Source organism: Uloborus diversus, chromosome 1, assembly GCF_026930045.1.
Source record: "Uloborus diversus isolate 005 chromosome 1, Udiv.v.3.1, whole genome shotgun sequence".
Taxonomy (NCBI): domain Eukaryota; kingdom Metazoa; phylum Arthropoda; class Arachnida; order Araneae; family Uloboridae; genus Uloborus; species Uloborus diversus.
Window position 1 is genome coordinate 228451557 of NC_072731.1, and position 22716 is coordinate 228474272.

General features: G+C 33.7%; 1 protein-coding gene across 1 annotated transcript in view; it reads right to left on the reverse strand.

Moving 5' to 3' along the window:
• LOC129219092 (neurobeachin-like) overlaps positions 1 to 22235 on the reverse strand; it is a 49674-nt gene extending 27439 nt beyond the window's left edge. Inside the window, exons 1-2 of the mRNA XM_054853415.1 lie at positions 22182 to 22235; positions 3832 to 3949 (exon numbers count right to left, since the gene is read on the reverse strand). Coding sequence (XP_054709390.1) covers positions 3832 to 3949; positions 22182 to 22235 — 172 coding nt within the window. The remainder of the gene's footprint in view (positions 1 to 3831; positions 3950 to 22181) is intronic.
• Between the last annotated feature and the right edge of the window lie 481 nt (positions 22236 to 22716).

Consider the following 22716-nt stretch of genomic DNA (forward strand, 5'->3'; position numbering starts at 1 on the left):
ATTGGTTAGTATGGTAGTTGCTAAGGTTGTATGGTAGAAATAGGTATGTTTTAACTGTTGTACGATTATAGAAGAAAAAATATTTTAATACATACTTATGTCACTAAATTTATGTTGCTGAATTGTATAAAATTTTAGTTTATTATTTGTTAGTGAAAAGTGAAAAGATGGAAGAGCTTTTTTAAATTTTTTGTTATCTTTCAATGATTTTTTCAAAAAAGGAAGTACGATAAATTTCGTCAAAACTGCTTTTTGCATGTGAGAAATTCCTCCTCACAAATTCTGTGAAAGATTCATCATGGAATTTTTGACTCTCCCCTCCCCCCAAAAAAACTCCTAAGATATCTTTGAAAAGTTGGGTAAATGAAAGAGATTCCAGAGAAAAAACAAAAATCAAACTGACTTGCGTAAATATTTTTTTTAAAAATAAGAAACAACCAATTTTAAAATAGCTATTAAGTGCATTTTAAATGTGGTACAAACTATGAATAAATTCAGGGTTCATATTCTATTTGGATGAAAACATTTCATGACTTTTCCAAGACTTTTTCATGACTTCAATGAAAATTTTCATGACCTCTTTACACGAAGAGAATAGCACTATTTAATCTCAAACTTGGTAATATTTGGAAATGAGCATTAGCAAAACGTCTATATGAATGTCACAGCCTCATTGAAGCACTTACTCGTAATGGAAAAAATATAAGTGTACACTTAAAAAACTAAACTATTCTTATTTGTCTTCATCATATAAAAATGCAGTAAAACGAATATGATGATGCTTAAATGTCTGATTTTTTTTAAAAACAGGCAGAATGAAATTGAATGGGACAAAGGTTGAATGAGTAATCACTAAGTTCCAATAAATTTGCTTCAAAAGTTACTTTTTAGAGTCAACAGTGCCTTTAATCATCCACGTAACTTGACAGTATTTTGGTTCTTTAAAATAAAGCCACATAGTTTAGTTCTTTATGTTTCTAAACCAGGTCTTTTTTGAAAAAAATAGTAATGAATCAATCTCCTGATACAAAAGTATATTTGTTTTGTTTACAAATTTGCATATTTTCAAATGCATATAAATTAATAGGTTCAGAAATTCCAGAATACGTTTAATTCCCGACATTGAACGTAGTAGTGGGTCGCATGGATTAGTTTTGTGTGCCGTATGTTGGGCACTACTGTTTTAGAGCATTAAAAATTCCTCTTTTTCTGTATTCTATCGCCTGACTTAAAATCTTTATTTTCAAAACATTCAACAAATTAAGATAAACTCTGATAAATTTAATAATAAAGTCCTTACGAGTGATGGAATCGAACTTGCATGCAATTGAATTGCTTTTTTTTTTTTTTTTTGAGTGGGCATGGCAAAACTAAGAATGTGAAATTTTGCTACTACAGAATATGAAGCATAAAAAGTATTGAAAATAACAGAAAATTTAAAATAAGTGATGTCCAGGCAGTAAAATCACATCGCAAAAAATGGCAAACAACTGCTACAGAAGTGGATGTAAAGGGATTTCAAAATTCAGATTTGATTTTTGGAACGTTCAATTTTCCACTTTTAATAGCTTTTATATGCTATACTGTTAAATCACTCAAGATTTCAAATGCTCCTTTAGCTACTGTTCCTTTCTCTTTGTCCAGGACATTTTTCCATGACTTGAAATAAATTTCCATGACTTTCAATGAAAATTTCAATTTTCCATGACTTTTCCAGGTCTGAAATTTTGTAATTTTTTTTCCATGACTTTCCAGGATTTCCATGACCCGTACGAACCCTGTAAATTTCAATCTACGTCGTGCAGAAACAACACAGTTGCTTTTTAAAGTCCTTCAAAATAGCAAATTTCTTCCATCCTTAATTAATGAACCAACATATTATATGCAAAATAGAAACTAGTATGTCATGAAACTTCCTTTTATATTTATATTAAGTAACATATTACAAATTTTGTAAATAGTAATTATTTTATGTTTTTATATCGTCGCCTCAGAGCAACAGTAGGATATCTTAGTGTTATTTCTGGGATTAGAGGACTTAGTGTTGCTCTGAGGCGACAATATGCTTAATTTGTTGTAACCTCGCTAAATTTGGTATTTATTCCATTAAATATTTCACTTAAACTTGAAACTTTACCTGTGTATTGACTTTGCCTGCTATGCACAATTTTACATAATGCTTATGGGGTGGCGAGAAATGTAAGAGATATCGCCAAGTCGGCACCATTTTGGCAAGAAATTGTCAAACATTGCCAAACTTGGTGACATTTCGAACATTAAAATGTAAATAGTATTTCAAAGCTAAATAATGCCCTGTAACTTTTTATGGTGTTTACTATCCCACGTAACCACCATAAAATACTACTAAAATCAGGTAAAGGGGATGACTTCCCATGTCCGTTTTAACAAGGAAGCAATATTTCCAACAACAGGACGACCAACATAAAATTACGCACGCAGAAACTGAAGACCGTACCAATTTCCGAATTATCAAAATATTCAAGCAAAAGCAGAAGCAAAAACCGAAAATTGAGCATTGCATTTTTAAAGCGTTGCTTAAAGCAATTAGAACCATTTTATTTTTTAACAAACAAAAGATGGCAATAGATAAAAATTTTAAATCATTGAGTTTTTTCTGATCATTTGCCAACAATTAAATCACGAAAAATCCAATTTATCATGTTTTATCTTTTTATTGTTGCATTAGTTAAGCTATTTTTATTCACACAAAAAATGGCAAAAATCAGCCCCCCTTAGAGCGCTATAAGTTAGGGATCTAGGGTCCATATAAAAAGTTTGATTTCGTATTTTTTTCACGAATTTTGACTATCGAAGCGATAATGAAGCTTTCAGTATCGTATATCTGCACCTTATTTTGACCATTTTTGCAATTTGAAATATGCATTTAGAACTAACGGATGCGAAAATAGAGTCTTGTTAGATGTCTTGCAGTTTAAAAGAGGATGATACGGCTGTATTTTGAGGGAACCTGCAACTTATGCTCACATTCACATGTACATATGTAGTAACACTCAATATTCTAGATCAAGCTTTCTCAACCTGGCGAACGTAGAAGAATTTCACGGGAAAAGTGAATGTATTCCAAGGATAAAGTAAAAAAAGGTAAAAGTAACTGTAATTTACTCAATTTTGAGGTCACATGTAAATATTTTCAAAATTATCGCCGTTTTTGAAGCTTTCAGAGAAGTTTTTATCCACATTTCCCGGTGAATCTATGTGCAGCATTAACAGGCACAAAGTAAAAACATCGAGAATGCATGAACATTAAAAGTGACATGAGAGTTACAAACTAAAGTTCAAAAGCTTTCAAGTGGAAACAGTAGGGATCACCTATTGATGTTGTGACTGGTATAACGTGCCAATCTCACCTATAGATCCTAGATTACTTTGAATTTATCTGTATTTAGTTCTTTGATTTCATGTGTTTAATAAGAACATATTCAAAATAACGTACGTGTATTTTATTTTATTTATTTATTTTTTTTACGAGATAGAAAATAGATGAGGAACTTTCTTCTCTGGTATCATTCATGAGGAAGCTTTCAACATTCATCATAACCAATTTTCATAAACGCAAACTTTTTTCAATGACATGGTACTTGGTTCAAATAAAAAACATCGATCCTGTAACATCGACAACAAAAACGCCGGTGTTGTAACAAAAACAACGAAGTCGCATTCGCATCCCTGTTTCCCAAGGTATATTTTAAACAAAGTAGAAAAGAAAAGGATATCGTAATAATGACAATAAAGTGAGGCATTTAGTTACAAGTCAGCAGGGGGAAAAATAAAATTGAAAGAAAAGCTTACTTCTTGATGCCAGAAAAATTTCCAAAGCAACGTTTTGCAGCAGATACCTCCGTGAAAAGACGGCTCGAATTTCGCTGAAATGCCATTTACCGTGCACATGATCGCAGTATTTGACGACCTGGAGAAAAGAAAAGAGAGAAAATATAGAATTGATAGATATCAAAATCGGATAGTATGTATGCACTGTGAAAGCACTTATTTTCCCGACGCTTTAATTTTTGCGACCCGCCGTAATCGCGAAAACTTAAGCTTCGTGAAGTATTTCAACTTGATACATGCAATGAAATCTCGATTCTGTTCATTCAAAATTCACAAAATTTCAACCCGCGAAATCACCAATATCTGCCCTTTAGCGAAATTTACGGCTCGCGAAAATCAGTGCTTTTACAGTATTCAACTTTAGTATTCAAAGATTAGGTTGAGTATATGACAATAAAATACTACTTGAAATTCTTTGAGAAAAATAGTTTATTAAATTATTGGGTCAACTGTACACCTATTTATACTAGATGTTATGTTGCAAATCGTATCACTCTACCAATAAAAGAAAGATAAAATAAACATTGATATTGAAATAAGTTGTGCGATGCCCACATTAATTTAAGTTATAATAAAATATCCTTACAAAAGACCTCATCATATAGGTTTCATCCGAACTTTAAGAGATAACTTCAGCATACAAGCTACCCTTTTCAACTCTGTTTTTTTTTTCTTCTATTCAGCAATTGCCTCCCTGAAGTGAAATTACTTGTATCTTTGTGGGATTCACTGCAAGTAGCATACATAACGTGTAAACGTTTCATAAACGTTTTAAAAAGGTCGTCACAACTTTGATAACCACTTTAAAACGTCGAAGAAACGTGTGCTACCCATGATCGTCACACCAGCAGAGGTAGTGTGCTGGTATCAATGTTACTGATAACTGTAGCAGTAACTTACTGTTACAGTTCAGTTGTTCTACAAATCATTTAATCTACAGTTAAAAATTTTCCGTAAAATTTACGGTAATTGTTACTGGCATCCATGTTGCCGGTAACTATTACCGTAAAAATAAAATGTTACTGTAAATTTTACGGTTTCTTCGGTAGGCCACAGCAACCAATTGGACCTGGGATTGCTTATTTTTCCGGTATAAATTACCGTAAAAATCAGCAATACGTTAAGTCCGCCATTTTACAGTAACAATTACCAGAAAATCTTCCTGAATTTTTAACAGTGTACGGTAAAGTGCAGATTAACAACACAGGGTGATCCGTTCAGAAGGCGAAAATTGTTTAATTTCTGAAATTATCTACGTAATCTGCTAACTACCTAGAGAATCTGAACATTTCCGGTTAGGCACTCGTTTAAGAGAAAATATTTTCTTTGCTTTAACAATACACACGCTTCTGTATGCTGAAATAAACATAACGTTTCTAATTTTTTGGATCTCTGATGAATCAAGTAAATATATACAATCAAACAATCAACAAATTATTTCACCACAGAATCGTCTTCTCTACTCCTTTACACTATTCGTTGGTGTACAACGGAGAAAAACTAATTCTTTTTGTACAGTTTTCTGAAATTAAAAACTAGTACTATAAAATCCATGAAAGTTTCAGCCATGTTTCAAAGTTATCCAGACAATTAAGATAACTTTTAGCCACACCAGAAATGGGATGCAAATCTTTACTAATATTATAAAGAAAGAGGACGGATTTTTGTGTGTTTATATGTTCGAGGTAATCTCCGGAACCACTGCACCTATTTGAAAAATTCTTTCACTATGTGAAAGGTGCTTTCTTACTGAGTAACATAGGCTATAATTCGAAAAAAGCCGATAAATAGTTCTTTTTTTTAATTTAAATTTAGGCCCAAATTTCAAGTAAATTGCCTATTATTGGCTATTAAAGGGGTGAAAAATTACTTGCACATATTATTATTATATATCGTTGAAAAGGGTAGAATTTTCCGCGTTCTAAACAATTTATTTCAATGCTCTAACTTAATTACGGCGAGAGTAATTCGCGTTTTTAGTTCGAACTTTTTTAGGCTTAGCTGGAATTTTGGCAATTCTTTCTTCATTAAATCTATCAATAAAAAGTGATGGAATTGTCCCACAGTTTTCTTTTTGACACCGTTGGAAAAAGTGACATTTTTTACTCCAGAAATATCTCGACCTTAGGTCGAAAAAGTAACCTTCTACCTCCAAAGGAAAAAAAGTTACAAGCCGTTAAAAATAAAGTTCGAATAAATCTAATCTCCATTAAAATTACTGATGTTTTGTTTCGCATTGTCATGGTTACGTCTTTTAGCTTCGCTTCATTTTAATTTCTTAAAGGTCCACAAACTTGGCGCCACGGAATTTAAACAATGGGGAAATGTTTTCGCCAATTCTGCATATTTTACGATCTACGTTATGATAATTCCCCCAGACAATGTAGAAATTGTGGGAAGAGTTTGAAAACTAGGAGTCTTAGCAATTTTCCCAATTGTCGCCAAATTTGTGGACGCTAAAGACCAAGGGCTAATGTAATTCGGCCATGGCCTTGCTGATAGTTGCAAAAGCAAACAATGGGGTTGTTTCCTTCAGTCAAAAGAAGTACTTCCAGTCACTGAAAATATTTTTAAACAGAACGGTTCAAAAGCTTGATAGTTTATTGAATTTTTTTAACTTTTCAATTTACAAAGTTTGAACAGAACAACGTCTGTTGGGTCCTCTAGTAATATATTTAAGAAAAGAAGAAAAGTAAACATTTTTACACGTTTAAAAACTCGCCTTTTGTATTTCGCAACATCAAAATAATCTCTCATTTGTAATACAGCACAGAATATAGAATATAACAATGTAACGTAGGAAGAGCAAAATCAACAACTACAAAAATAACTTCAAACAGCCACTTCAGAATTATTGAATGATGCAACATACCAGACAGTCCGGTTATCACATTCTGAGACTGCAGTTTCGTTCTTAGTAGAACTCCTCAGTCTGGAATAGCGAATAACCGAACTGGAGGCAGATGTCATCTCATTGAAATTGAGAGTGCAACGAACTGGTAGATAAAGTAAATTTATCTTACCAGCGAGTGTCTGCAGCACGGTGCGTTCGACCCGAGAATGGAAGGCAAAGCTAGGATAATTAGCACCCCTAAGCGAGGGCTAAAGCGGAACTACATGCAGTATACCAGACAGTCCGGTTATGACATTTGCCTCCAGCTCGGTTATTCACTATTCCTGACTGAGAAGTTCTAATAAAAACGAAACTGCAGTCTCAGGATGTGATAACCGAGCTGTCTGGTATATTGCATGCAGTTCTGGGGGCCTTAGCCCTGGCTAAGGGGTGGTAACTTATGTTAATATTGAATGAATAATATAAATATTGCTGTGTTTAATATTTTCAACGCAGAAAACGTTTTTCCATTGCCTAGCCTGGAGTAGGGACATTAGTAGGTACAGGTAACTGGACGATCTAAATGATTTTTGTACGAAAACATTTGAAGTAAGTGGCAAAAAGTTCCAAAATGACTCAGTCACACTGAATGAATGTACAACAGTAGTTCCCAAAGTGGTCCACGTAAGTTTTAAAGTGGTCTGTGTCAACGAAAGGAAAAATTGGGGGACAAGGGATGAAAATAAGGGTCCATGAGCCACAATCTAATATCATCCCATATCAACAAGTTGCCATTCTCTTATTTTTGCTTTAGAACAACAATCACAATCATTACGTATATACTTATGTAATTACAAAATATTTAATTATATAATAAGAATGCAAGATTTTACACGACAGAAAAATGAATTTCTCAAAAAAAAAGTCTTAAAATTTTGTTTTAAAGTTGGGATAAGTAGATCTTTTTCTCTCTCTTCTTTATTACTATTTTTTTTTCAGAAAAAACTCCCCTGTCAGTATATTTTTATTTAGCCCCAATTAAAATCCTACTTGATTTTCCTACATTTTGCACATTCGTCTAATGATTTTAGAACACATTGAGAATATTTTATCTTATAAGGCAGTGAAAAGCAAGGGGATGCAAGTGGACGATTTAAAGTTTTGAGTTAATCGCGTGTCAAGTTCAGATCCTAGGTAGGCTCTTATTTATTTATTTTTTCTAATTCATGCTGTACAGCAACACCTACTAAGGCGACTATTGCTACTTCCTGCCCCAGAGCAGAATTTTGGATCTCCTATTTTTTGTAATGGCTATCTCCAAATTTTTAATTTTCTCACTTACATTCCTTTGCTTCTCATTGCCTCATATGATTCACTGTGTTTTGGAACGCGCAAATACAAATATTACATTGTCTACTTAATTCTAGACGCAAGGGGTCCACGAAAAGCAGAAAAAAATGGCAAGGAATCAGAGGGTCCACAGAATAAAAAAGTTTAAAAGTTTGGGAGCCCTTGCTGTACATAGAGATTCAACTGTATTTTGCCAGAGCTCATTGTAAAAGCATAAGCATATTAAGACAAAAATGAGTAGTAAATCGAAAGAGTGAAGAACATAGATCTTTTTCTTTATTAGCATCGCTGACACATCTAGTGGTATGGGGGAAGGGGGGGGGGGCATCAGCAATATGCGATTTGAACACGTTTTGGATATCTGGTAACAGCAAAATAGCAGCTTGTAGGGCTGCTCAAGGTGGAACGTCGAGATGGCAGTCGGACTGTCGAGGGCATTCAAATTTATGGGCGAAGAAGGCGGTTATCTGTCGCAACGGCGTCACCAGAAGGCATAAAAAAATAGCGAGTCCTCACCTTATCGGACAGCTATCGCGAAGACGAATGTTCTGAGACAATGCCGAAGAGAGAAACCTCATTAAAAAAACCATTTCCTCCAAAACTATTCGGACTGCATTTATTTCCTTTTTAAAAGCTTTCATGTTCGTGTTCTGCTCCAAGGTAGGCTTTTTAATCGTTGCCAAAAAACAAAAATAAATAATAATATATAAAGTTAACTGTTGATAAAGTTAACAAATTAATTTCAAGGCTGCAAGCAGGTGTTTAGTACTTCATGATTTTCGTCGGGGCGAACTGGCTCGAAAGCCCATAGACCCACGGGCCGGTGCGCCCTCAAACCTTCGGAGGTTTTTTTCGCGCTCAATCCTGCGCGTTTTCACTTTTCTTTTCACCCACATATCTGTGCGTCGTCTTTTTTTCTTTTTCGCCCTAAAACTTGTGCGCCATCTTTTTTTTTTTTTTTTTTTTGTGCCCTTGAACTTGCGCGCCTTTTAGAAGTCAAGGTTGGTGTCCTCTTAGGGGACCCAATCTATCCCTGATTATAGCTCCATGGTTTGTGGGGAAAACTTTTAAATCGTTGCTACAAACAAAAGTTAATAATAGAAAGTTAAATGTTAATAAATTTAACAAACTCTTTTCAAGGTGAACTTAAGCAAGTATTCGCAACGCCAATAAACTATAGGGGGCACTGCAGTCGCCATCTAATGGTGGATGAAAAAGGTAAAACAAACGCATGCCGTAGCGTATAAAATGATAATAAGCCTAGTAATTTTTGTTTGGATAAATGATTTTTTTGTTTTCTTCGTTTGAAATCAATATTTTAAATTTTGTGGATATTCTGGCCCACGTAGAAAGAAATGAGAAATCAAGAAGCATTACTAAACGTTAATGCAAAACATATAGTTTGTTGTTCTAAAGCAGCCATTTCCACGATGTTGAATTCAATATTTATCAATTCTTGATGGAACTACATTTTTCATAACATTTAATACTAGATAATTTATTTTTATGACAATACTATTGTTTATCAAAAGAGGAATATGATATTTCTTTGACTAGGGTTAATTGTTTTACATTTGTAGCTGAGTTATTTCTCAAATTGCCGAATCGGTTTTTTTTCCCGTTTCCTATGTTTATAATTTCTGAATTAAATGATTTAATCCTGTACTGCTATGCAAATCATCAATGAAATTCTCACGGAAGAATGGTGGTAGTTTTCTTTTTGATAGATCTTCCATTATTTCTTTTAACTTATCGAATTCTGTAATTTTCCAACCTTTTTATTCCACTCATCATAAAAATATTTCAACTGATAAGCGAAATCTCGCCAAGGTTCCTTGCTAGCACAATACTAAAACTAAAACTATAACCCTAAACACATGTTTGGCGAAACTCTTCAGCCGACAATGTAAGCATTAAAAGTACAGTTGGCGCACTATTTTAGCGATTAAAATTCTCAGTTTTTTGTTTTTGCAAGTTCAAATTTTAAACATTCTTTTTCGGCGAATTTTTTTTATTATGTTCCGCGACAATATTTTCAAGAATATATTTTGCATTCTGTCCATTACAACTAAATGCTGCAGTAAAATAAGATCAGTTAAATTAATTTTAAAAATAGGAAGAAATGAAAGCCCCAATTCTTCAGCTAATGTTATCAAATCCTCCTTTCGAGCTTTTGATAAAATAAAAACCTCATACTTGTGCAAATTCACACACACACACACACACACAAAAAAAAAAAAAAAAAAAAAGAAGAAAGAAAGAAAGAAAATTAATTTGAATTCTGAAAATTTGAATTCAAATTATGTTTTTCGCAATCACGAACTGAGACAGGCCCCTACTCATTGGAGTTATTGTTTCTAGAAACGGCTCCTGTCCCCCCCCCCAAGTCTGCCTCTCCTCCTGGGCGGTTACTTGTGCATAGTTGTGTGTGTGCGTAGATGTGTGTGAGTGTATGTGTGTGAAGTTGTGTGTGTATGTGTGTGAAGTCGTGTATGTGTGTGTGTAGGACATGGACGCGTCCAACCAGGAGAAGCGGATAGCTCAAAACCGGAGCAGCCGCGCCTCCAGCAGAGGACGGTGGGTGGTGCTGCAAAGGCTTCTGGTCCAAGTTGAAAAAGGCACGGACACCAAAAACGGTCAAATGAGAACAATAAGCAATCGTGATAAAAAAAAAAAAAAAAAAAAAAAAAAACCCTGATAAAACACTTGATCCTCTTTCAAATAAAATGCTTCGAGTAGACGAGCATATTCGTCGCTAATTTATGCCGATGCGAAGTTTGTTAATCCAGAGTTTTCTTCTATTTACACTTTCGCTATTTCCAACAATCAACTCACTTTTTAGGGAGAAATAATGGAAACTAATATTATTTTGGGAAACTCGATAACACAAATTAGGGACAAAACAATTTCTGTTGCTGAAAGCAATCTAAGACATATCGAATGTGAGAATGCGTTAATAATTACTCATTACAAACTGCCTATGTTTACCTCAACAGACACAAGTGGAACGCAATTTTTTACCTTTTTCTGTAATTTTGTAAATCACCGCAAGGTAGCGTATTCGAGCGCTGGAGTTAAGGCAGCAAAAGTATAGGATTATGGATTATAGACTTTAAAAGCTTTTCAAACTTGGCAACAGTACGGACCAAATTATGAAAACTATGCGCGATTCAAGTAAATTTAGAAGTTTTTTTTCCCCTTTTCTTCTTTTTTGGGGGTGGGAGGAGCTTCTTTTCATTATATACTTGTTTCTAAGTTACTACTTACTTGTGAAAGGAAGTAAGACTAAGCTAAAACTTGCTAAGTAGTTTTTCTACTACAGTAATGATGAATTTTTCCAGGTTTTCATCATTAGGGGAAAAGGGACTTCCTTTATTTTTTTTGCAGAAAAAATCCCCTCTTTCTTCAAACAACTTATTGCAATATTACACTACTAAAACAAAAAGTTGAGGTAAATGTTAGGCAGATCAGTTTATTTTACAATTCCATTTTCAACAAAACGCATTTTCTTCTCTTCAAAATCGTACAAATACACAACGGGGTGGTTTCCTTCGGTCAAAAGTACTACTTTTAGTCGTTGAAATAGATAGAAGGAGCAAATAAATAAATAAATAAATAAAAGATAATAATATGGACCCAGAAAATATTTTCATTTTCCCGAAGTTTTTTTTTTTTTTTGATTATTTTTTTAAAATTGCCGATTTTTTAAACAAGGCGTGATCTTGATGACGTCACAAATGATGCACTTTGCCGCATCTTTCACCACGTTTCCACGTTATGATAATCAAGAAGCGTTTTAAATATTGCGCTCTACGCTTGCTATCAATCATATCGTTGCCAATACACGTGAGTAAAGATGCGAATTAAATATTTTGCACTGTGAATGGCAACACTGAATGGCATTTCATCATTTGTGATGTCATTGGCAGAAGTCGTAAACAATAAAAGAGCTCCGATTTAAGTATTTTTTAAAAAATATTAAACTTAAACAAATTATTTAAAAAATGGTCAGATCCTATGTTTTTAAGCATGCTCTTTCAGAAAAAAATACTTTTAAAGTTTTGGAAACGACCCCATTGTAGATGTGTACCAACAGCTTAGAGTGTCGTGGGAAAATACGAATTATTTCAAGTGTGCCACGACTTTAAAAAGTTTGGGAACAATTGGAGTACGCGATAGAAATGTTTGCTAATAGTACAAAAAAGTATAAAGACATGTACAAAAAGTATACAGACATCTACTGCTATCCAGGGAAGGGGGGGGGGGGTGAGAGGGAAACTCATCCAACAAATTTTTACTTTATAATTTTCTTTAACTTATTTATTTCAATTATAATTGTGCTTTAAAAACAACACAAACGTCAAAACATTATTTATTAGATACAAAAAGAGAGGGGGGGGGGGGAAACTACGTCAAACGTTGAGTAAATATTGTGTATTGTTAAAACAATAAACATGTGCACAGCAGATCATTTTCCATTTCATTCGGATTTTTTTTTTTTTAATTTTAATTACTATCATTGCTAGGTTGCAGTGTCAACAAGAAGTTCCGTCTAGAACTAGACGAGCCTACTTTCCCGTATACCCATACTACTTTCTAGTACCTGATCAATATTCTCAAAAATAGCTAAAATCGCAAATTTTTTCAAACATATTTTTTTAAATATTTTAAGCTGATTTCTAGAAATAAAATATTCCTTACTTTTCTTCAAAAAAAACGAACAAATAAAATAGCAGCACCTTTTAAACAAAGCAGCTAATACACTTCCTTCCATTAAAAAATTTTTTTAACAGCTTTCAAAACGAAAAAATAATAATATTAAGTTCATTGAAATAAATACATCATAAAAAAAAAATCGTTTCTTTTTCCCCTGTTGCCAAAAATAATTTTTTAAACGAATTAATGCACTTACCAAAATAAAAAAAAAAACAATAAAATGTCAACTTAAAGAAACAATTTTCATTGTCAAAAAAAAAAAAAAAAAAAAAAAAAAAAATCGTCTGCGCATATTTTTTGAGTTTATTTACCGAAAACTAAATACCTAAATTAAAACTTTAGCGTGAAAATAAAAACAAATCATATCAACAATAATTATTTCACAGTTAAAACCACAGCAGCGGAGTCGGAGTCGGAGTCAATCTCATTTTGGGATAAAAGAGTCGGAGTCGAATATCCAAGAATCGGAGTCAGTCATTTGTCCTCCGTGTATAAATGTTTGCCAAAGCTACGAAGTCAGAGTCGAAGTGGGGGAGTCGGAGTCCGATTAATTGTCGGGAACAGGAGTCAGAGTCGGTGTCAGGTGCCCCTAAATTCTCGGAGTCGGAGTCGGGAGTAGATCGTCAAGAGCTATTTCCAACAAAGTTTGTTTGAAGTAAATCCGCCTTTAAGTTCGGAATCTATACTGACTTTCAGTTTCCCCTTAGGCGCTAATGTTAAGGGATTTGAACTGTTCAAAATTGAACGAAAACTTGTTCAAATCAAAAAGATATTTTCGATACATGTTTTTTATCAAAAGTTTTTCCCTACAAAGTTTGTTTGAAGCCACTTCGCTTCTAAGTTCAAGATTTATTTTTGATTTGAATTTCCCCGTAGGCGCTAATGTTAAGTTTTTTTGAACTGTTCAAAATTGAACGAAAAATTGTTCAAATCAAAAAATGAATTATGGGAATGAGATGTCCTCGCCGAGATCTTTCTAACAAAAAAAAAAATGTTCGAATCGGACTATTCATTCAAAAGTTATTAGGGGGGACAGACAGACAGACCGACAGACAGACAGACAGACCGACAGACAGACAGACCGACAGACATTTTTCCCCATCTCAATACCCTACTTTCCAATTTTTAATTTTTCAATATTTATCTAACTATTTTATTTATTTTTGACTTTTTTTTGTTTTTCGGGATATTTTTAAGATGTATTAAGCCTTCTTTCATGCTTTTTTCTTCTTTCTCTGATTTTTACTGGGAAAGTAGGCTAAAAACTAGACTATTTGAATATAAAAGCCGTCTGTCTCTTGGCGGAAAGAGGTTTTCATTAAATATTTCGGCGATTTCATATGACCGACCTACTAACGAATTATAAAAACAGAAATTCGCATTTCGATTCTTTCCTCTGGCACTATTCCACATACTCTTATGCAATTGCAGAGTTTCACACTTAACCGCCTTCCTTTTTTTTCAGCGTGCACTAATTGTAACAAGGAAGATTGAGTTTTATACAAAGTGAAAAATGTAGCGGCATTCACTGAGTGTGATGGGAATTTTTAGTGACTGAGTGTGACTTTTAGTTCACTGAGTGTGATGGTAATTTTAAAGCAATATAAGAAATGTTACCTATATTTTATCATGGAGACAGTTCTTGAATGAATGGAAAGTTTCAGAATTTTCATTCTCTTTTTGTAATTATTTATTTTTATTTTTAAAGTTCAACAGAAACTATGGCAAAGTTAGAAAACGTGAAGCTTTTATATTATTCACTAGTGGTACCCGCACGGCTCTGTCCGTAGTAGAAAAATTAAAATGTCTTTTGGTTCGCCTGTATATTTACAAATAATGTATGGTGAATTTTCTCGGCAGTTGGCTTGTACCCATATTAAGGTTCCACGTTATGATAATTTCGTATCTCGCCAATTGGCTTGTGCCCATGTTACGGTTCCACGTTATGATAATTTCGTAATTTACTCGTCCATCCTACGATAATTTTGTTCTTAAAATTAGAATAGAAAAAGAACCACAGCGAATTTTCGAAAAATCGCTTCGAGGTGCACACCCCCATGCTACAAACTACCTTTGTGTCAAATTTCATGAAAATCGGCCGAACTGTCTAGGCGCTGTGCGTGTCAGAGATCCTACAGACATCCAAATATCGAGACTTTCAGCTTTATTATTAGTAAAGATTATATTTTTACTGGAACCGAAATTATTTATAACTGGCGGATTTTAAAATCAAAAAGTTCTATAACAGATTGATGAATTGGTTTTAATTTAATCTCGATTAGCTTCAATTTTTAATTAAATTTTTACTCGTATTTAAAAATAATTCTACTGTTTCAAAATGTATAAATAAAGAAAAGAATTTTTGTTTATAAACGGTCCATAGTTGAATTTCAAATAGAATTTAATTTAAGAAGTTTTTTTTTTGCTCAAGATCCATTTGCTATAATTTCAAGATTCTTCACGTATACGTCAGTAGTTTTTAAAGCAAAATTAGTACTCAGTACTAGATCGAGTACTCGATTACACGGCCAAAGTGTCATTCAGAGCACCTTTTTTATTACAAAACACTGATGGCGTATTGTGCATATTTTCACACGCAGTTGAAGAGTTCAGAAAAAAATGTAATTACCACTGAATAAAAAGTTTGTAATGCTCACGAAGATACAGCATAAGTGTTTTCCGGTTTTAATCAACTAAGTTACCAATAATCCTTTCACTAAAAAGACATTTTGATACAGTAATCCAGTGGTTGGAAAAACTACATTTTTTTGGTAGCGAACTACAACTACAGCTACTTTCTTACAAATGTAGTTAACTACAACTACAACTACTTTTTTAAAAAAGTAGCAACTACAAACTACTTTTGAAATGTAGTCGCTACTTCGCTACTTTTCAAAAAATAAATAAACAAAAAAAAAAAAAAAATGAAATAAAATAAAATAAGTGGGTTTAGTGTGTCCCACAAAAAATGAGTCGATTTTTCAAGTCATACCCTCTTATATTTTTCCCATTATGTCAAAACAATTTGAAAAAATGTTTCATATAATTTGTTGAATAACGGCAAACCGTGCCGACTTGCGTCTGAAAGTGTAAACCAGCACTTGTATGCTAGCTCCCCCCCCCCAAAAAAAAAACTTTTTAAAAATTCGAAATTCCTGTTGATAAAACGTTGCCCCTAAACCCTACTCCCCACATGTACCACAAAAAATATTTATTTAAATTAAAAACCATTTGGATACCCCACATTTGGCCTAAAAATTATAATTTTCTTCAAATAATTGATTTTTTTTCCTATTTATCTTTTAAAAATTTAAACATGAATTTAAATAAAAAATCAAGTTTAAAAATTATTAGCGAGCTCATTTTCAGATTAACATTTTCAAATGAGTAACAAAAAAAAAAAAAAAAAAAAAAAAAAAAAAAAAAAAAAAAAACATTTAAAATGAAAAATTCAACTTAACCTTGAAAAAATCCATATCTTTGAGTACTATGTGGAAGATTTCAATATTGCAGGAGAGAAAAAATTTCTATTTAACGCTAATTACCTACTTTACTGTTGATATTTTTCAGCTTGGTAATTTCGTAAAATTTGCCATAAATTTTAAAAAATATGTATCGAAAAAAAAAAAACAATTTTTTGAAGAAAGTTATAATTTTAGGCCAAGTGTAGGGGATACCTTAATGTTTTCTAATTTGAATAAATGTTTTTGTGGTGCATGCGGGGTATAGGGGGCAACGTTTTATCAACAGAAATTTCCAGTTTCTATTTTTTTTTTTTTTTTTTAATTTGGCACTGGTGCAGTTGTTCAAATTATATGAAACTTTTTTACAATTGTTTTGATGCAAGCGGGAAACTATAAAAGGGTGTGCGACCTGAAAAATCAATTTTCGCTTTTTGGCGGACACCCTAATGCAAACACACACGGTAAGAGGATTGAATGAAAAAAGGTTTAGATTGACAAATTAGCTCATTTGAACATGGAATATTACTAAGAATTATCTATTATTTATTTTCCCCCCCAAAATGTCCGTTATTCTTCTCTTATATAACACTGTAATTCTCGTATTCATTGTCAGCCGGCAAGGGCAATTCAATATCATCCTCATCTATAACATTTACAGTAGCTTGAAAATTTAAGCTTCACGAAATATATATATTATATATTTTTTTTCTTTTCAACTTTAGGTTTGTTCATATAAAATTAACGAAATTTTCAATTCGCAAAATCATCGATATCTTCATTTTCGCGAAAATAAATGTTTTTACAGTGTTGGATCTCTTTGAAGTTTAAAACGTTCATCCACGGGACATTCCCGACAGTCAGAAAAAACAAAGGAGTTACTAAGTTGACGGTTATCGCAAATTCATATATACTTTTCTTTTTAAGTCAAGCTCTATATTCAATACAAATTTTGGCGAACTATGAAAATTACAATTGCAAACGAACTAATGGCGTCAAACAGATAAAACGTATGGTGTCAAAATGATATGCCAGAGGTCATCTCGTATTTTTATAAGTCTTATTTCTCATTGCATCCGTTGATGTACTCGCGTAAGATTTGCACGAGTCAAATTCGTTTGAACCGAATTGTTTCTTTAAAAAAAACATCTTTATTAAAAAGTAGTTTTCCGAAATCGCTACAAACTACTATTTTTTTGTATCGAACTACTCACTACACTACTCTTTTTTAAAAGTAGTGCGCTACACTACAAACTACTGAAAAATGTAGCTACTACAGTAGCGTCGCTACTTGTAGCGCGCTACTTCCAACCACTGCAGTATAATCAATAAACGTCAGATGGAAAAATGTCCATTGAGTGTTAGTATTAGGTACTCTGTCATACAATTAATTAATAGCTAGATGATGCAACAAAGAAATGTTTGGTGCAGTGTGACGTTGGAAAAAAGCTTATAGCTCTGACAGTCAATGGATGGCAAATCATGTTCAAGTTCTTCAAATATGAATTTTTCTAACCGTGACAAAGGTACTACGGTCATGCACAAGGTGATTCACCTAAGACAGGCTCTGAAGGCAGTCATAAAAGTTCAAGACCAACTATCAAAAGCTTCAAATGCTTAAATCGGCACATCGTATCCAACGGTTTTATTTTCACAAAATGAACTTTGCTTTTACGTTTTCTTACCGCTAATACAACTGTTGTAGCAGGAAAACTTATTTATCTGATACTACCTGACTTGTAGCCCTTTTTAAGATTTTGTTCTCTTGTACAACTACAGTTCCATGGCGCAAGGTTTTGTATTACGAAAAAAATGTCAACCCTTAGTTTACAAAGTCGTGTCACCGATCACCGTGTTAGAGACATAATATGCTGGCTAAGCCTAACATCAACAAGCCGTATCAGCTGCAAGGTGAAGTGATCAAGTCAAATGTAAACTGACATCGATAAATATTTCTTTTTCAATAATCAGTTGATCGTCATTATCAAACACATCTTGCGATGTATATTTAATTGTGCCAACAGATCATTGGACGTTTACGGTTTACAGAACTTCAAACGCTCTGTCAAATCGTAAATGGCTAAATGTGTGACCGATATTATGGCAGCAAGCGCTATCGGATGTTAAATCGCAAGGCAAAGGGTTAACCCAAAAGGTTCCCTAATTTTTCCAAATCGCGGGATCTTTGAAGAATTGGAAATGTATCACGGCACTCTAGTCTATCTCTGTTACATATACAGGGTGTTCCGGTTTAACCTGCAAGACCTCTATTTTTGGAACCGTTAGAAGTTGCATACTTTCAATAGCAAAAATGTTCAAAATCAGATGCCAAATGCAGAGTTAAGATATTGAAAGTTTGAAGCAAAATTAAAAATTAGTCAAAAAAAAAAAAAAAAAAAAAAAAGCAAAATTTAACTTTTTATACGGGTTCTTGGTCTCCAACTTATGTTTAGGCCAGGGTGTCACGGCATCCACTTTGGGAAACTCTGGGGTAACACATACATAACAGCAGAAGTATTTGCTAAGAGAAAGTTGAATGCCTTAAGGCTGCCCTCAAAATATGCTTAATTATCATGAAAACCTTTCTGACCCTGTTTATCATTGCGATTCTGGACTGTGTTCCTCCATTATCCCAAATGAGGGAGTGACTCAGCCTTCAGAAACTCATCATCGAAATCGAGCGTGTGCTTCGGACGACCCCCGAGTCCTGTAATCTAATTGTGATGCAATTTGTAGCGCCCTTTTAGACGTCCACCCGGTCCGGCAAATCAAGTTACAAGTCCTGGGAAGAGTCATGGATACCCATATCGGTAACGCGATTAGGTTTCCCCCCTGCTCCATCGGGGTATTGTGGGATCCGAATGTTATTATTTTATAATGTCTCCGTTTGCTTCAGATTGCTTTTGTCGAGTGGTGCCGCGTTGTCTGTTTTCGAGTGTCCCGCTGACAAGAGAGGAGTGTTTTTTTTTAACAACTTTTGAAGTGCAGTTTTCAGCCACCGTGCCTATCGTTTATCTTCCGCCCCTTCTTCTTCCTCCTCTCTCGTTAAATGTGAGGAAACATATACATAAAGTAAAAGCTGTTTAAGTACGCAGGGGAGGAATACAGTAGCGTGAAAGCTTCCGATGAAGACACTATTTCATTACTCCCCCCCCCCTCTTTGTGTTGAGGATTTTTAAAGAGCACGAGCATTTGAAGACAAAAATAAAGACAAATTAGAAAGTTCTGATGCCAAAATAATCTGCATTTTATGCTTTGCTTAAAAAAAGAGGTAATGCTGGAGATTTTTTTAAGGCGTGAAAATACTCCTAGAGAATTCTTAGAGGAGTGAAATATACGAAAACAGTAAAGATTATGAAACTAATCAATTTCATTAATAAATACAAATTTAAAAAAAAAAGAAAAAAAATCTAAGGATAAAATGGAAAAATGGCAGGAAAAGAAGAGATGTGTATTACAGTCAACTCACGATAGCTCAAAATCTTAAAACTCGAATGTTTCTTTATCTCGAAATTTTTCATTGGGGCCCAAAATCGTGAGAAGGCTGTGACAACTTCCTATAACTCGAACTACCAATAATTCGAAGGTTTTTGCCGTTTCCATGGGACTTCGAGTTATCGATAACGATAGTTGACTCTATTACGTTTTAAAAATATTTGAACTAAGAAAAAAATAGAAAATACATCATTCCCCCCCCCCCTCGTGTAACGGTTATGCAAGACACAACCTTTACAGCTACGTAACGACAAAAATCATTGAAACTAACAAAATTTAAAATAAGGAAAAAACTAAACGACGACTATTAGAAACTTTAAAAACTATTTTCAAAAACGCCAGTACTAGAAAAGTTTATGTACTGATTTTACTTGGTACTTCTCATTAATATTCCAATGGAGGGGGTGGGGAGCAATCAGAATACAAGCTATTTTTTAATTTTCCATCGTCCCATTCACTGAACTCACAAATTGTGTCAATTCTGTAAAAACGCCGAAGTTGAAGTTGTTTCTTTTGTATTGACTAACAATAAAATATAAAAATATTGTTGAAGGAAGATCGATTTTGGGTAACTTTTTGTGTGTGTTTTTTTCCTTAACTCCAAACCTTCAGATTAAAGATGTTAAAAAAAATTCTTTCTCTCTCTCTACCTCTTTCGTACACACAAAGATAAACATACTACATTGTATTCAAAGAACCTTTCGTGGCTATTTTCAGAAATTTAGTAAATACATTTCTAAAATATTTGAAAAAGGTTAAATAAAATTGCACTACATTCAGATTCCACGAATAGCGGAACTTAAAATATACGTAGTTAGGGTATTTTTCCATACACGCTACATTATGTTACTTCAAAATTTGATACGACTCAGTTTGAAATATTTCTTTCAAAGATTGACAATCATTAATCACTCTCAGAAAAATGTTAACTTTATTTCTTAAGCAAACAGAAGAAAAATGGATTTTTTTTAAATTGAAATTTCATGCTAAGAACTAATCCCGCAAGTTCATTCCTCAGGGAGTAAATTAAGGAAGAAGATGTGAAGAGGGATTTAACTTTGCTGCAAGACTTCGAAATGTCAAAGATTACAACATGATCACAGGAAGCGCAAGCTTTGAAACTCGAGAGACGAACAGGGGATCATATCCGAAAATCACAGCCACGGAGCTCTGCATCAAGAGGGATTAAACCTCAGGGCAACCAAGTTCTCCTGCAAATCCTCTATGAAAGGAACCGACATTCTAAGGTCCGACAATACCGTCAAGATGATTACCTTGTATCACCCCTCCTCACCTTCTCGAGAAGAGGTAGAGAACATTTTGGAACAAAGACCACATATTTGCCATATATACTAACTCCAGCAAGATGGCTCTGAAAGCAAGAACACAGTCGGAGAAAGAAGGGGGCGTTTCGACAAAATAGGGGGGAGGGGAAAAGGAGTTTTCTTTTTGAACAAAAAGCCACTTTGCCTGAAGCTATTTGTCTGGCTTTCTCAAATAACCTCCAGGTCGTTGCAGGTATTTTTCGAGGTCCCCAATTTCCAGTTTTTCCGCATGACCGAAGCTTTTTATTTTGTTCGTTACCTTTTTTTTATATTCTCGGACGGTCAGAGATAAGGAAATGAAAGGTGACCCGAAAGAAGTGAAATACATCCAGTGTTGATTTCCCAAAGAGACATTTTTGAAGACAGATAGATAATGCAGAGATGAAGATCAGACATTCCGAGCTATGGCGGATGAAGGGAGAGAAAAAAAAAAGGGAGGGGGGGGGGGGGCGCAATCGAAGAGCAAAATATGGGATTATCCTCGGGCGAGATATCAATCCTGTTTCTCTTTTTTAAAAAGTAATAAAATAAATTTAAAAGAAAACCTGGGGGAATTCTATTTGAACCCCCATAATACATAACATAAGAAATAACGTCGAAAAGCACAAACGGCAGGTTACTGCAGACACGTGTTTCGACGTTACAAGGAACGCCTTTTTGAATGGAGTAATCTGCAATTTGTGCCTTTTCACGTTGTTATTTCTAACTTCACTTTTTAGCCCATATGTACTCATTTACCCCCCATAATACACGTTTCTCGTGAATTTGCAAAAGCAATTTCAAAAGTGCGATTGAGTGGATCGAAAACACTATCATGCTATTCGTGTGGTCTACAAAACACAAAAGTTTAAAAGTTAGTATAATAAAAAGAAAAATCGAATGAGTACTGAATAAACTAATCTGGAAAGGGGGGGGGGACTCTTATGTGTGAAAAATCATTAGTAGAAGTGAAAAGTTTAAACGCAACTATAAATTTAAAATAAAAATGATCACCCTATCTCGTTTTGTCAAAATTATACGTACATAAAGTTGCAGTTTTAATTTAATACTGGAGGGTGGTCCAAAGCTGGTAGGTATTCGTATGCAGTTGCATGGTGTGAAAGTTGCGATGTACGCGTATGTCGTGTTTACCTGAACACCCGCCGAGTTTCTATCAGTTACAGCGAAACAGCAGTGAAGCGGCATCGTGTAACCAGGTTTAAAATAAACAAAAGAACACGAATCTATATATATATATATATATATATATATATATATATATATATATATATATATATATATATATATATATATATATAAACACTGATAGTATGTAATTTGTGATTAGTCGAAGACCAGTTTATTTTTTTAAATGTCAATAATATCACGTTATTCTGACACCATCCACCTACAAACTACGATGGTCATTTTTTTTTTTTAATTTGAGGTCATAATTATTGAAATAAAAAACATGCCTTTGGGCAAAGCGGGTAGGGTAAACCGGGTATAAGATTTAATCATATATTTATTAATAATTTCTTGACACATGCGCTGACTTAGATGTTCTATTTCAATAGGATAAGTATCTTTAAAAGGTATTTTGTATGGTGGCAATTAGTTAGTCTATTAATTTAATCATTTATTTATTTATGTTTTATAAACAAATGTGTTTAAATTAGACAAATAT